Below are 18,001 nucleotides of genomic sequence, written 5' to 3'. Positions count from 1 at the left end.
TAAGATTAATTATTGATATCTTTCCAATGATATTCTTAGCGAGAAACAAAAGCTAAAATACGACTCAGGGCAAGCACTCACTCTTACTGGCACCCATAATATATAAGCATACGTCCACGTACATATTAACATCAAGGAATCCTGCTTGTATTACAATTAAATAGCTTAAAAATATGAGTGTATAAAAACAGGTTATTTATTGACGCATCATTAATGAATCTAGCTTGTATTACAATAAAATAGCTTAGAAAATACGAGTGTAAAGAAAACAGGTAGGTTATTTGTTGTATTACTGTACTGTATTGTACTGCACTGCACTGCACTGCACTGCACTGCACTGCACTGCACTGCACTGCACTGCACTGTACTGTACTGTACTGTACTATAAATTAGCTGTTGTTAAACGTATGAGCAAATTAAAAAAAATTGTTTGTTTATGCATGATAGAAAATGTACCGGTACCTCTCTAAGTAAGAGTAACTATAATAAAATACAGTACTGTATACTTCGTATATGTACAGCATTGTACTGTAAGTATTGTGTTATGGTTATTTGTTAGTTGGTGTTCATGAATGTCATTTTGTATGTTTTTTCTGGAAAATGTCTTAAAACTATTCTTAAATGATTCCAAATTTTTTATGATGATATTTCTTGATGTTATTACACATTTTGTATATCTCAATAGGCAGTTACAAGCATTTTTAAATATTCGTGAATTTGAGCTATTCACGAGGTTCAACTATGGGCTTTCATATGAACCCCCCAGTAGCAAACAAAACCCTTACTTGGCACCATACAGACCTCCCTGTATAACTACGGAGAGAGACCTCACACTGATAACAGTTTTTCTCCTTGCTCTAACTTCACCCTAGGGGGCGAGCGAGCTCCATGGTCGCTCTTATCCGTCAATTTCATTTGTTCCTCACTTTGTATGTAGCGTAGACTCTCATTCCATCTGCTCATAATCACCGGTTTGACTCCTTTACCTCAATCAAGGAGGTGACTGATGATATGAGTAGTTTGCCATTATGTCCTGTTTATGTGGTTTTTCTTTTACCTTGACGGACTAGCCCTTGTCGTTCGAATGTTCCCAACCTATTTTTGAGTACTGAACAAAAGAAAGATGGTAACCAAGAATGCAATTTCTCTTTGGTTACCAGAGACAATCATGAGAGCATTAAAACTTAGGGAGAAGTGCCTATTGATGCCCCCTAACCCATATGATCTTCATGGTATTGCTGCAACCATGTTCTTTCACATTAACCATTTAGTGGTATAGGTACTGATAGCAGTGGTCTGGAAAGACAGACGACTCTTAACGCCCATTACCTGAAGGATTGTACACCAGCAATTGGTGTAAAGATTCAAGTCTGGGCAGGAAAATTAACGTAGAGTCTGGTATCAGTCACAGTTCTCTTCTCTGTTCCTCCATAACTTTGGAGCAACAACACTCATTGGACACTCTCACAGGTAAGCACACGATATGAATAATGGCTCTTTCACCATTTTTAACCAATGAATCCTTCAAGCATATACTGTACATTTTGGCTCTTTTACACATTTAAATTCTCTCTCTTTGGTTCATGGCACATTTTCCAATCTATGGGTTACAAGATGCTAGAATGCAATGTCCTTTGGTTCTTTTTCATGGCCGATCATGGTCATTCCAGGTTAAGGGCCAGCAAGACACCTAGTTCACTTCTGGAACTCTTTCCCTCATAAGGAAGACTGCCCAATAAATGACGAGGTTTGTATCCATGTAGGAACAATTTACAGATTTTTAATATCATTTGTATTTTCCCTAGCTATACAAACTTGAGTCATTCAAGTTTTATTACCCTCCGCATCCACTCCACAAGTCTCGACCAGAGTTAGAGTGGGGTCGCAGTTAAAGCTCCAACACATACCAGCGCACATAGAGGGTCGGTCCCATTCAATTGATAATTCTTCATCTGGCTGTAATAGGGCTTTGCCAGAGCTAACCCCATTAAATGACTCACATTTGTGTAGCTGGGGAAATACAAAAATTTTGCTATTAATCGATTTCATTATTTAAAGCTGTAAATGACACATTCGTTTCCTCCATCATAGTATGGAAGTTTACAATATGTCTATCAGAGGAGGTTCATAGAAATAAATAGAATTATAATAATAGAATTTATTATTTCTGTACTGTATTTTATTGATGGTCATATACTGTACATACTCACCCTCCTTTCCATTGACATGTGGCATCAAGAGGTTAGTAAATAGTTTTGACTTTTAGACTGAAGATGGTTGTATGGCAAGAAAACGGAAAAATGTTGAGTTTTAGGAGTTAACGTTGTTAGAATAACAAAGGTTCCAGAGAGAGGCAATATGCTAATCATGCGACAATAGAAATAACCAATTTTCTTATTAAAATTTTCTTATTTTTGTTAATAATGAATTTAGTTTTTCTATTTTGGATTTTTACAAAGGTGAAAATTACTTTTTACAGAGCTTACTGATGTTAGCCATCAGAAGACTGAAGATGGTTACTTACTAGATTTTATGATGTGCAACCCTCCTTTCTTCGGATCAATAGAGGAGACAGATTCCATGAGCAAAAGCAGAAAGGATAGGGGAGAACCTAGAAGTGCAGCAACTGGTGAGATTTCATTAATTTTTAATGGATTATTTTTAATTGGTTCATTCTTCACACCAGGTATATTTGGAGAATGATACTGCTGATTTAGAGGAAAATTGTCAAACCAATCAAAGCCACTTTGAAGGTGATTGTCAAACCAATCAAAGCCACTTTGAAGGTGATGAACATGATGGAAAACCTTGTGATGATAATTATCATCAAAGATTCATTGCATAAAACATCCTTAAAAGAAGTTCACGCTATGAATAATTTCTGAGTAGCTATCAGTGAATATTGTAGAAAAAAAAGAAATATTTTAGAGAGAGAGAGAGAGAGAGAGAGAGAGAGAGAGAGAGAGAGAGATTCGACCTCTTTCAATTTATCTTGATTCTCAGATTGCTACAACAGTATGTGTGATGCAAGTTGGTGAGAGTAGTATTGGATGGCGTGCAGGGAAATCACATTCCTATCAGTCACCTGATGATGAAGGTCCTTTCCACTAACGTGTGTGAAATAGAAGAGTGCTGCGAATGATCTTGCGTGTTCTGTTGTTCTTGCTCCCAGTAGTGAATGAGCATGGGAAATTGGCGGAGCATAGAGAGAGAGAGAGAGAGAGAGAGAGAGAGAGAGAGAGAGAGAGAGAGAGAGAGAGAGAGAGAGATAGAGAGAGGGAGAGAGATGCCATTTATAAATAAAGTTGGTTACAATACCTAATACAAACCCTTTTGCTCTTACAATGACTATATATTTTGGTGAAAGCTGAAACTAGCCATGAAACTTTTAGTGAGGTATAATTACCCACCGCTAGTTGGGGATGTGGGACGGCTAGCGGTGGTAGACCAGCTACCCCACTCACACAAATACCTGTGATGTGACGTCTCTATTTATTTTGGCTTAGTAGAGAGTAGACATTCCATCTCCGTCTCTCACTAACCTGTTACGTAAATTGGCTTTGTTCCAACACAAATACAAACTCTACGCTTTTCATAGGGGTATGCTCTCGGCAAAGCTGAAAGATAAGCCATAATAATTTTATCAAGGGATAACCGCCCCGACCAATAGTTAGCGGGTGGGGGTGGGGATAGACTGCTACCCCGGTCACTCATACACCTGAGTTAAGCAACCACTTTACTTTCTGGCTCGGTGGAGATCTGTCATACTGCCGCTCTCTCCCACTTTTGACTTGTCATTAAATAATACTATTATTCTTTCAGCCGTGTGCTTGATTGCTCTTGAGTCATGTGACTATGCAAACATGTCCTGGTCCTGAAGGCCGCTCTTGCGGTACCTTCATGTCCACCATGGAGACAGACCCCCACCTTCTGTGTCCGGCCTGCCTGGGCTGCCGGTGTTCTCGGGATGACAGTAGGGAGTGGTCTGCCTCCCAGTGGGAGAGGACCGGACCGTGGAAGAAGTCTTAAGTGTGATTCTTCCTCTTCGGGGTCTTCCTCGAAGTCGAAAAAACCATGATCTTCTCTCCCCCCCCCCATCTCTTCCCTAAGCTGCTCCTCCACTGGTCCCCTCTGGGGAACGACCGAGTAGCATTGCAGCCCTGGTTACTCAAGGTCAACCTTGTGGGTCAATGGACAGTGCTGACTTCCCCAGCGAGTCGACCCTGCCTCTTCTTCTAGGGAATGCTTGCTCTTTTTCTGAATTTTTATCTTTATGGCCATCACTTGGTGTTGATGACCCCTCTTCTAAGGAAGTTCTCTTTCAACTCCTTCAATTGGGGACAGAGCGGAGATTGTCATCTTCTCCCTCCTCGAAGGTTGGTCTTCCTTCTGCGGCCGCAGGTGCTGCGGCCCTTTGGTCTGACATTTGATCCCCGGTGACCGACGCTAAGTACTTTGCTAATCCACCAGGGGCAGGGAAGGAGCAGAGTCTAAAGCAGGTTCCTCCTTCAGGGCAACACACCTATCTCGCTTGTGAGAGAAAACCGCCTGTGGGCAGCGATCCCCTTACGCCTCTCCCCCAAGGGCAGGGGCAGAGCATCGTCCTAAGTGATGTACTCCATCTGGAGGATAAACCTCTCTCCAAGTAGAGGTAGCTCGAGTTTGTGCAGTCACCCCCTCAGGTGGTTTCTGCAAAACGTTCCCCTTCTGAGGTCCTTCGGATGGAGGTGTTTTTGACCCCTCTCCATCCTGGGCATGCTCCTCCCCCAGCAGTAAGGAGGCGCCTCTTTGAACCCCCAGGTTCAGGTCACGATGTCCCTTCGGGGTCTCGTGATGGTCACGCATTGGGCTTGCGTGACCATGAGCTTCCGGGCTCTGGTTACATCGAACCTTCGGGTTTTTGCAACCTAGGACCACCCGGTCCTTCTTACGTTCATCCTTTGGGCTCTCATAACACCGGACCTTCGGGCCTTCGCCGCATTGAGCCTAAGGGTTCTCACATCCCAGAATCTTCAGGTTCTTTATGTGCTGATCCCTTGGACTCTCGTAACCAAGGTTACATTAAGCCTTCTTGCTCTCATACCACCCATTACATTGAACCCTTGGGTTCTTGTGACAGGGAGTCTTCGGTCTCCCGTTACGTTAAACACTTGGACTCTCACAACCCAGGTTACGCTGAGCCTTCGGGCTTTCATGCTGGCTGTTACGCTGAGCCTTCGGGCTCTCGTAACTTGGAGTCTTAGGTGTCCCATTGTGCAGAGCCTTCGGGCTCTCGCAACCATGGTTGCGTAGAGCATTCGGGCTCTCGAGACCTGCGTCATGACGAGCCTTCAAAATCTCTTTATTCTCGTTATGGTGAGCCTTTAGACTCTTGTAACTTGCAATACGCTGAGCTTGTCGGCTCTACTAATTCCCGTTATGTTGAACCTGTCGGTTCTCATAACTCAGAGTACAAGAACTCTCATTATGCTAAGCCTTTGGGCTCTCTTGACTGGCGTTACGCTGAGCCTTCGGACTCTTATCTTGGTGGTTACGCTGTTGCCCCTGGGCTCTCGTAACCCTCATGATCCTTGTCACGCGAACCCTATGGTCTCGCACGGCATGATTCGGGACAGTTCCCATCATCTGTCAGGTTTCGGTGACTTAAAACTTTGGGGTTCTCGTCACACCGAGGGTCGCGTGACACAGAGTTTTAATGCTCTACGGTTGCTCCCCTCTTATTTTCGGTTTCCCTTCCCTGTTCCTGCTGAGTCCCATGCTGCATCGTGGAGCAGACCAGAATTGCGCGACGTAGCAGCATTGCGTAATGGAGCAGCGTTGTGTGACAAAACCGCATATCGTGGTTTACCACCTCCACGAAACCTGCCCACTCACCAGCCTTCAGTTTCCATGTCCTGAGATGAGATTCCATCTCCTTTCTTGGTTGCGCGAGTTATCCCTGCCCAGGGAGAATCCCAAACAGACTCCCATCAGTCTCGCCAGTCTTGTGGGCCTCCACCTGTCCTGAAATATCTGTCGCTCAAGCGCCTAAGCCCAGACCCTCTCCCGAAGGGAAGACCAGTGCCGGTCTTGCCTGCAGGAAAAGGATATCGGAATTCTTCACAGGTTTCTTAACCCAGGTCTCCATGCTCCCCCCAAGGATCTCCCTCCCAGCACATTGGGATCTCACTACCTCCCATGGCTGGAAGCATTATTTAATGTAATGGGGGAACCATGATGGGGTTCATTCCCCATTCCCAGTCCTTGGGCAGCACTTCAAGGATCCCTTTGTTGCTGGCTCTCATCCCGGATGCCTCTCCTCCTCCTGACCGCAGTAGTCCAGAGAACTCTGCTCCGTCAAAACCTGCTTACAAGGAGAAACCAATCTCTCGTAAGAGGACCCGGGAAGAGAGTGCTCTAGGACTCCAAGGGTGTCCCCTGCAGCTTAGGACCCCGCAGGCCAAACTTATGGGGAAGAGGATTAGGATGAGACCATCTCCTCCTAAAGAAGACAGGGCAATCTCCTTTATGGACTCCTTCCGCCTCACTACAGTCGAGATAGTTCCAAGGGCTCTTCGCCCTCCATCTCAGTGTTGACGTAGTTCCCCCTCCTGCTTAAGTCCATCATCTCCATAGGGTAGAGGAAGCCGCAAGGTCTACTTACAGGGAGGAACTTCCTTAGCACAAAAAGTCGAAGGACTTATTCACAATCCCTAAGTCCTTGGCCAGAGCTTCTCCTCCTCGATTTGAGAGGCTTAGGGGGTTTCCATCCAGTACGTCTTCAGGAATTGCCCTGTCAACGGCCTATCCAGATGACAGCCTTGACCCACTCCGGATGAGAGCTCGGAAGTGAATGCGCAAATCGATGAAGAGAACGATAATTTTCCAGCTGACGCTAGCCCATAGCTTTCAGAAGAAGAGTAGAGGGGGACTAAGAATGCCTTCTGGCAGGTGTTAGCCTGCCTTTGTACCATCAGTGGGCTGCCAGATCCATTGGTAGCCCTTCGTGAGGGAAAGGACATCGTCTTTGATCAGTTTATGGCACCCAAATACTCCTGCGGGCTAGTGCGGCTTTGCCCTGATCTAAGGGATTGATGAGTGCCAGACAGAAGGCAGTGTCTCCAGCCACAGTATTTTCCTCATCCCTTTACTCCAACACCTGCTCCAAACTCCTTCTGTCACATTATATGCTGCAGAGGAGATATTACAACATCCTCGACGAACCTCTTCCAGCCTCTTCCAGCCCTGCCTCTTGATCACTCAATAGAGGCACTCTCGAAAGGTACGCCCTTTGAGAAGCTAACAGGACTTCCAATCTCGTTCTCTGCCTCTGAGATCCTTAACCAGGAAAAGATTGCTAAGTATGCCATGCAGGCTACTTCGTGGCTTGATTTCTGGTTGGGGTCCATGGGACAGCTGACCCGGTCTCAGGACTGGTCTTGAGAGTCTCAGTGGAGACTCTTCCATTGTCCAGCACCAGGGCAATAGAGGTGGGGAACCTTTGGGCTAACACCATTCTGAGGAGAATGGACTCTGTCATAGGAAAGTTCCATCGGCAACTCCCCCAGGTCAAGGTGGCGAGGCTCAGGAATGCTCCCTTTGAAGGGAGTTCCTTATTTAATCCGGAGGACATCGAGTGGGTGGCTGAAAGGTGGAGGAAGTCAAATCAAGACTCCCTCATCCATAAGGCCTTAACATCAAGGCCTTACCATCCTCAGCCACAACGGAAACCACCTTCCAAACCGCTGACAAATAGGGCTGGGGACCCTAAACATCAGGGTCCTAGGGTGTCTAAGAAGTCTTTTCGAGGCAAGAAGTCCTTCCATGGAGGGAAGGGAAACGGGATCTGGCCGATCCCGTTAGGACAGGTAATCCTCCCATACATCTACCTGTGGGAGGATGCCTGCAAAGCCACTGGCCAAGGTGGCTGCTTCACAGGGCCGAACCTTGGACAATCGAGGCGATTCGTTCAGGTTATAGCATCTAGTTCACTCTATCTCTCCCTCCACTAATTCAGGTTCCAGTCCCAACAAACTGGAGTTAGCCCTTTGGACATAAGTCCAGACCATGTTGGAGAAGGGTGTTCTCCAAGAGGTCCTCACTGAGTCCAGAAGCTTCTACAGTTAACTCTTTCTTGTAAGAAAGGCATCTGGAAGCTGGAAACTGGCCATCAACCTCTCATCCCTGAACAAGTTTATCAGTCTTACTGGGTTCAGGATGGAGACCGTCAACACGGTCAGACAAGCAATAAGACCGCAGGGCTTCATGTGCACATTGCAGCTCAAGGACGCATACTTCCAGATCCCAATCCATTCGTCTTCCAGGAAGTATCTAAGATTCATGCTCTTTGGCAAGATGCATTCCAACAACGTTGGGAGAAAATAGATGTGTACGCGTTTCCCCCATCTTGTCTGATGAGAAAAGTCCTCAACCTGGTCAGAATAGGCAAGATCTTATCAATGACCCCAATAGCTCTGCTATGGCATCAAGCAGAATAGTTTCCAGACCTTTTGCATCTCCTCATGGAGATCCCAATGGAGCTCCCTCTTCGTCACAATTTGCTCAAACCATCATACGTCATCATTTTCCACAAAGCCGTAGCTTCACTTCAACTCACGCATGGAGACTGTACAGCACCTCCTCTAACAGAGACGCTTTTTGCAACAAGTTGCAGAAAGAATGACTGGAGACCTCAGATGCTATACAACGTCAGTATACAAGGCGAAGTGATCTGTTTTCTGTGGTTGGTGTCGTGGAAGGGGCATCTCTCTGCTCGATGCCTCTATTCCAACAATAGCGGAGTTCCTTATACTCCTTCGGGAAGAAATGCTTCTATCGGTTTCGGCATTCAAAGACTACCGCCCAGCCTTGGGTCTCGCCTTTAAACCGAAGGAAATAAGTATCTTCTCCTCGCTGGAACTTTCATTACTCATGAGGAGTTATGAGATTTCTTGTCCCCAGTCGGAACTTAGATTTCCTCCATGGAACATGGTTCGGGTCCTCCAGTCCCTGAAGGCCCTTCGCTCTGAACCGTTATGCCGGGCAACAGATTGCCACCTCACATGGCAGATGGTATTCCTGCTCTCTTTGACCTCAGCCAAGAGATTTAGTGAGTTGCATGGTCTGTCTTACGACGTCTCCCACTAGTGGAGATGGGGAGAATTAATATTGAACTTTGTCCCTAAGTTTATTGCTAAGACTCAAAATCCAGGTGAGCTAGACACTAGGTTCAGCCTATTCCGGATAGACAGTCTATGTTCTTTAACCGAAGACCCAGACCAACTACTACTTTGCCCAGTGAGGAGTCTGAGGTGCTACCATTAAAGAACAATAGCATCTCGCCTCCGTGTAGCAGCACTTTTAGTCAGCACGGGGAAGGTCAAGAAGAAGGTCACGAGGAATACTATTTTCCTCCTGGATCTGGAAGGTTATTGAGTTTGCTCTCAATCCAGACCCTCCTCCTCCCAAACGACCCAGAGCTCATGACATCAGGGCTATTGGAACGTCCCTGGTGTTCAAGAAAAACTACTCTGTGGCGCAGGGACTGCAAGCGGGCTTGTGGAAGCGTCAGGCAACTTCATCACCCACTACCTTCAAACTATAACCCACAGGAACCTGGATGCATTCACTATCGGTCCTGAGGTGGCTGCGCAATAAGTGTTCTAAAGCACCTCAAGCTCCTTGATAGACAAGTAGCAGAGGGCTGAGGATACCCAGGTTAGTCTGGGGTGAATGGGTAAGAATGACTGGCTTTCTTCTTCCTTTCACCTCCCCCCCCCCCCTGGGGAACTCAGCACCACAGTATTTACACAGCTGACCTCACCCCCTCTGCAGGTAAGATTCATTTTTGCTTGTGTACCCTAAGTATAGAAATAATACTTGTTATTTCCCAAATACCCCTACGAGCAAGGCTATTGGGTAAGGTCTAAGGACTTATATCTCCATGTGTCAAGTTCCTATATTAAAGACTAAGCCGCATTGCTAGTATCACAAACACACAGCTTCTGCAGGCCACTAGCTGGGCATTGCACATGATTTTAGCAAAGGCATGATTCCTACTAAGTTAGATCATACATCAAAGTAGAGAGAACCCTGGTTCAAATACCAAGGCCAGTTGGTAGGGACTTCCCCCCTCCTAAGGGGTAAACAACCCTATAAATAGCGTAGGAGTTGTAGTTGTGTTGGAACAAATGACAAATTTATAAGTACTGTATATTACCATGTAAAGGACGAACTCGTATAAAGGGCGAACCCCAAAATGTCCTTAAAAAAAAAAAAGTGCTTTTATTATATATTCTATGTAATGCGTGAATGGCAATATCAAAGCCAGTCTAATGTAACTACACTTTTACTATAAATATTTTACCACACGTATTTTAATCATATAATAACATCTTTACTAAAAGTTCTTAGTATTATTAGTTATCACTTGCATGTATGATTGGGTTCGTTTGTTTGTCATGATCGGCGATGAAATGAAAACATAACGTTTCCTTTTTTAGGAAATTAAAAATGACATAAAATCATTATTTAATTTGTTTTGAATTTCTAAAAATAAAGTAAATAAACATTAATAATAACATTATTATTACATAACCAATACTTGGTAAGATAGCTGTTGCTGCAAAAGCTAACTTATACACAGATGTGTAAATGCGTTCATTTGTAACACATATAGGCTCAATGTTCAACACAATGGCAAACAAATTAGATATACATTACACCAGCAGACCTGACATCATACTTAAAAACAATAGAGCACACTTAAACTATAACATATCACCAGGACCAATTACAGCTTCTGATCATATTCCAATCATGATAAAACTCTCAACAAAACCAATAGTCGAAGAAATAAAAGAAAGGCACAATATAAAGAAGGCTAATTGGGAAATCTTTAAAGATACAATAACAAGAAAATAGCCACACAGAAGCAAGAAATAGATTTAAACAACAATGTAACTATAACAGAATACGCAATAAACTCAGCAATAAACAAATGGATGTTTGGCATTTGAGAAACAATAGAAACAGTCTCTCCAATAAAAACACCCCAGATAGCGATTACTTGAAGCTTCTCACCCAACAATTAAATTACCTACAAGCAAACACACATAGGAGGATAAGGATAACATACACCTTAATAAGACACATTCAAAGTGCAATAATTGAAGAATCTAACAGATTAAATTGGAAACTTTAACATCATAATAAAAATAGGACAAACATACAAAGACCCAGAGAAATTCTGGGAAAAACTGCAAAGATTACTGGGAATACCCAAAACAGAAATACTGTACCATACTTAATCAATGGTAATGGTGATAAAGTAGAAGACATGGAAGACCAAATCTAATTACTAACCGAAACATGGGCAAGCATATTCGAAATTACAGACAAAGAAAATGCAAATTTCGACAGAGACACAGAAACAGAAGTCCTGAACATCCTACAAGGAAATAGGAAATGAATAACCCCCTATCAAAATCCAGATTTGCAAAGACTGAATGAGAACAACTACTTAATAGCAGACATTAAAATAATGAAAGCAGTGAAAGTATTTAAACACAAAGCACCAGGCAAAAGTGTCGTAAACAAGTTGATGCTATCAAAACCACCAATGGTGGCATGGAGAAGACTCCAACAAATATTAAACCTAACACTCTCAATGGGATATTACCCAAAACCAAACAAAGAAGGAATACTCATACTTCCCCAAAACTAGGGAAAGACCCAGAACTGCCAGCAAACAGAAGGCCAATCACTCTGCTGGAAGTGCCAGGAAAAGTGTTTGAAAAAATCATAAGCACAAGACTAAGGAGATTCCTAGAAAATAACAATAAATTCTACAAACACCAACACGGTTTCAAGGCAGGGAGAAGCACTGAAACTGCCCTCATGGCAATTTATGAAACAATAGTCATGAACCAACTAAATAAAAAGCACCAATGCATTGTCATCTGCAGAGATATCTCTAAGGCATTTGACAAAGTATGGCATGATGGCCTCAAATATAAAATATTCCAATTGGAACTACCAATAATAATGGAAAAGCTCCTTTCAAGCTACATAAAAAACAGAACTGTCAGAATACGTAGCAGAGATGGGAAACTGGGAGAAACAATAGATATAAAAAGTGAGGTACCACAGGGGCATACTATCCTCAACACTTTTTATAATCTACACAGCAGATATGCCAACCACCCGCGAATATATCATAAACTATGCCTATGCAGATGACATAACACAAGTAATAATGCATCCTAGAAATTCCAAAAGATTTTTGAGAATAAAAACTGAAAGAGAGATCAAAAGAATAAATGATTACGAAAACAAGTGGAAAATAAAAATAAAAACAAACAGCAACAAATTTCAACTCTTATCAGTATCAAAAAATAAGCCAGCACCAATTACAGTAAACAACATAAATATTCCATTCAACAATGAAGTTAAAATTCTTGGTCTCTCTATCAAAAGAACTGGCATAAGCAGCCATATCAAACAAAAATTCCAATTGGCAAAACACAGAAAAGGAGCATTAAAACGTTCAAACTATTGTATAAAACAAAAGAATAAAACTCTACAAAAGCCTAATAAGACCTCCATTCGAATATCCAATTGCACTAGTATGCACAATGGCTCGATCAAAGAAGAAAACCCTACAAACATTCCAAAATGGAAACATTAGAAACGTATATGCCCTAAACTATAACAACAATAACAATGATAATAATAACATGAATGAAAACAACGTAACACTCCATAACATATACAATCTCGAACCAGTAAACATTAGGTACCACAGAAGAGCCATACAAGCCTGGGAAAGATTCAAAAACATTTACCCAGAACTTGCAACAACGAGTGAGGAAATAACAGACACTCAAAACGAGCATTCCTGGTGGAAAAGGATAGCTCCTTTCATTGCTCAGGATGAACCAAATCCAGAGTACTAAAATAAAACACTGAAATAAAGAGTAGACAAACTTAAATAAATAAACAAGCCCCAGAAAAGGAATAATCATGAAAATACAAGTCCCTCGGAGGCTGGCAAGAGAACTCACTTCCTGGAAGTCCACAAGGCATGATGTTGGCACAAAAAACCAACAACAAAGGGCTATTGGGTGTGCCCCAATCTTTTCACCTTCCACTGTACTTCATTTTAACACTTTTCCCTCCAATCCTTCCAATCCTATTTTACCATTATTAGTGATGCAAGAAGTGTCCTACTAGCTTTATAAGTTTTTAATTCCAATAACCCTTTAGTTTTAAAAGATTTTAGAGTGGCTCTTAATTATTGGTATGAAAGGTATAACAGTTTGATTTTGCTGGGAAGGTAGATTCACCAAGAGAGAAGGCTGCAGCTGAGTTCCTACCAAGAAGGTATCCCATTCCCATTAATGATTTTTTTACCTACAATAAAGAATTTCATTTATAATAATTGGCAACAGCATGGGGATAGTTTACTTGAAGATAAGATGAGATAAATAAGTAATGTTATATCCCCTTGGAGGTATAATGGGATGGCCCGAAAGTGGGGGACTAGTCTTTGTCGTCTCCGCATTGGTCATTCTCAGATGACACATAAGTTTTTGCTGGCTGGGCAACATCAACCATGTTGCGATGACTGTTTGGTACCATTGACAATCAGGCATTTGTTGACCAGATGCCCCACACATAGTAGTGAAAGAAATAGATATCTGTTTGAGGCTCGAGGTGAGTATGGCAGATTCATCCTTGCCAAGATTCTTGGACATGATGTGTCCTACCATGCTAGTGGTATTTTTAACTTTATTCCAGAAGCAGGTCTTCTGAAAGATGTTTAACTTATAAAATGACATCTTTGCTTTTATGGTTTTAATTTTTACAATAAACGATAGCGGCGTCAATGACCTTAAATATCAGGATGCCAGAAAACCTCAAATCAATCAATCAATCAATCAGTCAATCAATCAATCCCCCTCCCTTCCCCCTCCTATCCTATCCCCCTTTACTGTAGTTGTGTAGCATTCCTTTGTTCGTTATGATCGGCGATGAAACGTAAACAAAGCAATAGTATTGGTTTTAGGTGTCTTGTCTAACAAAATCATGATATAAAATCGCCTTTATTTAATTTATTTTGGATTTCTAAGTATACAGAAAAAGCATTTCAACCAATTTAGACAGAACGGAGGACAATGGCAGTGCTAGTAGTGCAAACAAAAGCAACGAAGATGATCACCGACACGATGCTGTCCTGGTGAATTTTTTGAAACTATTTAATAGTTTGAATGGCAGTGTTGGTTTTGATGGTTTTAATCTTGTTTGCATTATTGTTTTCCTGTATACCATAGTGTAAGTATCATTAACCTGCAAATTTTTTTTTTTTTTTTTTTTTTTTTTTTCTTTTTTTTTTTATACATAGACACACAACAGTAGTGTATGATTACATTGGGCATATTATACTCTGTTAAGTCAACCCTTCCTAACTTCTGTGTAATTTGATAAATTAATTACCGGTACAAATATTGAAAATCTAGGTTTCAAACAACTAGACTAGCTTACCAAGAGGTTTACACAGTTGAGAATTTAAATATATTCATAATTCCAAAAGTATCTCTCGTGTAATAGGCGAATCCTGACTTGTTTCATCCAAAATTGGTCTTAAAATTTCGCCCTTCACACGGTAATATACGGTAATTTGTATTTTTCCTAACATTCAAACCTGGAGCTATTTATACAAATTGACTCACCAACCCTGTCCCCAAGAAGTCCTGCCAGAAAGCAATGTGACTGCTCAGCCCAGGTGTGTGAATGAGTCGGGTAGCTGTCTACCCCTACTTCCACGCACTAACTAGCGTTTGGGTTGGTTATCCCTCGCTAAAATTGTCATGGCTCGTCTTTCAAATCCCATTGGGAGTAGTTTGGTGGATGGCTGAAGGAGAGGTTTTGGCTAACAGTCGGCCCTCGTTTATCGCGGGTTCTAGCTTCACGACTTCAGTTTTTTACGCATGAGAACAACGCAATACCTATCAAATAAATATTCTCAATTGCGATACAAATCATACTGCGGGATGATTTCCAATAGCCTGAGCTCCTTCACACAGGGAGTACTTCGTGCTACTACCTATCTTTCCACCCAGCTGTTCAAAGCTCTCTCTTTACAGTGTATATCCATTAACTGTGGTAAAAAATTACAGCTATATTTGAAATAAACTGGATTTTGATTAAACTGGTGTTTCACTAACTGTATCCAATAATAATGCATGTAATATTCACATTTTACTATCGTATTTATAATTAAAAATATAGTGATTTAATAAATTTATAATCTTACTGTGCTTTTCTCTCTGCATCGTTGATTTGACATTCAATGAGTTCGATCATTAGTTATCTCTGACCTACTATCAACCCCTCAAGTGTTAACAAGAATGGTTACTCTAGTTGCAACAGGGGTCAATGGTAAGACATCTGCCCTCCTGGGCCCATTACTTTACATAACATATACACATTACATGTGGTTTGGCCTAGAAAATAAGCTCGTTGCATTTGCAGATGATGATACTCTCTATGCATCAAACCTATCTCCTTAATGTAGATCTGGGGTTGCTGAATCCCTTAATAGAGGTCTAGCTAAAATTAGTGCATGGTGTAAATTGTTGGGCATGAAGTTGAATCCTAACAAACTCAAAATATGACTGTTAGCAGGTCAAGGCCAGTAGCTCCTCAACATCCAGATCTCAGCATAGATAATGTTTCTTTAACTCTGAATGACTTAAAATTTTAGGTAATTCTTGCAAGCTAATTTACTTTTGTGAAACACATTAAGTCTGTCTTTTCTTCATTTGCACAAAATTGGCTTATTGAAAAAGTCTTTTAAGATTTTCGGTAATCAATCTACATGTATTATGAGGAAGTGTTTTAATTCTTTCATTCTACCCTGTTTTGAATATTGTTCTCCAGCCTGGTCTTCAGCTGCTCAATCTCATCTTAATTTGTTGGACAGGAATTTACAGTCTATTAAATTTCTTAATCCTGATCTAGATATTAATGTCTTGCAACATTATTTTAGTTTGTTATGCATGTAGCATAATATTTTTCTTAATTCTGACCATCCTTTGCATTCAGATCTTCCCGGACAGTACCATTCTGTTCGTTATACTAGGTATGCAGTTGATTCTAATAGTCATGCCTTCTCCATCATGAGGTTCAATACTACACTGTAATTCTAGAAGTTCTATTCCAGCTGTCACCAGGTTGTGGAATGATCTTCCCAATCAGGTTGTTTAATCAGTGGAACTTCAAAAGTTCCAATTTGCAGCAAATGTTTTTTTTTATGTTGAGCAGGCTGACATAAGTTTTTTTATAGTTTACATATGAAAGATCTGTCTTAATGTTGTTACTGTTCTTAAAATATTGTACTATTTTGATTTTTTTATCACATCTCTTGTAGGTTATTTCCTTATATCTTTTCCTCACTGGACTATTTTTCCTTGCCGAGCCCTTGAGCTTATAGCATCCTGCTTTTCCAACTAAGGTTGTAGCTTAGCTAGTAATAATAATATACAAATGGTTGATTCTAGCCAACTCAGTGGAGATATTTCTCCGACAATGAGTCATCCTTTTGGGTTTTGCCTCGTTCGAGATAAAACCTTTAGAACTGGCATATTTAGAAAGGCAAAATAACCTCTAAAAAATGAGGAAATAAAAACTAATGGTAGCGGCATGTCCCTTCCTCAAAGCGACACTTATTTCAGATGCACTGATAGGTAATTGAAATGTCCCTTCCTCAAAGCAAACATTTTTTTCTGATGCACCAATGGCTGCACATGTTTGGGCATCTGAACTTCGATTGCCCTAAGCAAACTGATTCAGGGTGGGAAAGGAAATCTTTGCAGCAGTCAATCTGAGCAGAAAGACTCAGATAGTGGGCTTCAACGAACCTTTGTCTAAATCAGTTGGCCATCTAAATCTTGATCCAGGCAAGAATTGAGGACAAGAGGTCGGTCTGGGATGTCCTATGCCTGGAAGTTTCTTGGCTACAGTTAACCAGTACTGGGTAACCAGGTACCTCTATTAGAGGCCCTCTGAAATTCAGTGGACACCTATGCGTATCCTCCCCCTTCTGTCTGATGAGAAGATTTATTCTTGAGAAGGGCTTTTTTAGAAATATACCTGGATGAATATTCTGTGAAGAAACTTGTGATGAACTGTGTAATTACCAGAATTGACTACTGTAACTCCATCTACCAAAAGTATAACGACTGATGTGTTGATACGTCTTGAGTCCTCTGTTTGTGGAGTCTTTGCTTCCGAACAGCATCATGTAACACTCTATCTTTAAAAGGCTTATGATACTGCATGGAGTAATGGTATACTTAAAAGCATTCATGAATTAGGATTAAGAGGAGAGCTACCATTGTTCTTTCACTCATTTATTTCACTTAGATTTTTTCAAGTGAGAGTTGGGGAAACGCTATCAGAGAGGAAATATCAGGAAGAAGGAGTACCCCAGGGTAGTGTACTAAGTGTAACCCTATTTGCATTAGCCATTAATGGGATATCCTCTGTCATTCCCCAAGATATTCTCTCAACACTATTTGTAGACGATCTCTCCATACCATTTACTGGAGCTAGAATGGCAATGGTTGAAAGAAAACTACAATTCTCAAGTGACAAAATTATCCTGTGGGCTGATATGAATGGATTCAAGTTTTCGACAATCATAACTACTGTTGCTAGGTTTATAGGTTTAATATATGATTGCAGAATGACATGGGTTCCTCACTTGAAGCTCTGGATCTTTTAAAAGTTTTATCCCATACATCATGGGGGACAGCCCGCTAAACTATCTTAAAATTATATGAGGTCCTCATTTTTTTCAAAAATTAGTTATGGATGTGAAATATACTCCTCAGCCACCCCAAGTTGACTAAAGATTTTAGTCTCTTTACACCATGCTGGTATCAGATTGGCAACAGGAGCCTTTAGAACTTCGTCTATCCTAAGCCTCCCTGTCGATGCTGGAGAGTTACTTTTAGAC

General features: G+C 41.5%; 1 protein-coding gene across 1 annotated transcript in view; it reads left to right on the top strand.

Annotated features, from left to right (window-relative positions):
• The window catches only part of LOC137646990 (RNA N6-adenosine-methyltransferase mettl16), a 570,608-nt gene that overhangs the window by 343,202 nt on the left and 209,405 nt on the right, over nucleotides 1-18,001 (top strand). Inside the window, exon 6 of the mRNA XM_068380072.1 lies at nucleotides 2,480-2,629. Coding sequence (XP_068236173.1) covers nucleotides 2,480-2,629 — 150 coding nt within the window. The remainder of the gene's footprint in view (nucleotides 1-2,479; nucleotides 2,630-18,001) is intronic.

This window comes from Palaemon carinicauda, chromosome 9 (assembly GCF_036898095.1).
Source record: "Palaemon carinicauda isolate YSFRI2023 chromosome 9, ASM3689809v2, whole genome shotgun sequence".
Taxonomy (NCBI): domain Eukaryota; kingdom Metazoa; phylum Arthropoda; class Malacostraca; order Decapoda; family Palaemonidae; genus Palaemon; species Palaemon carinicauda.
Note: the sequence above shows the minus strand (reverse complement) of the source record. Positions and strands in the feature narration are given on the sequence as shown.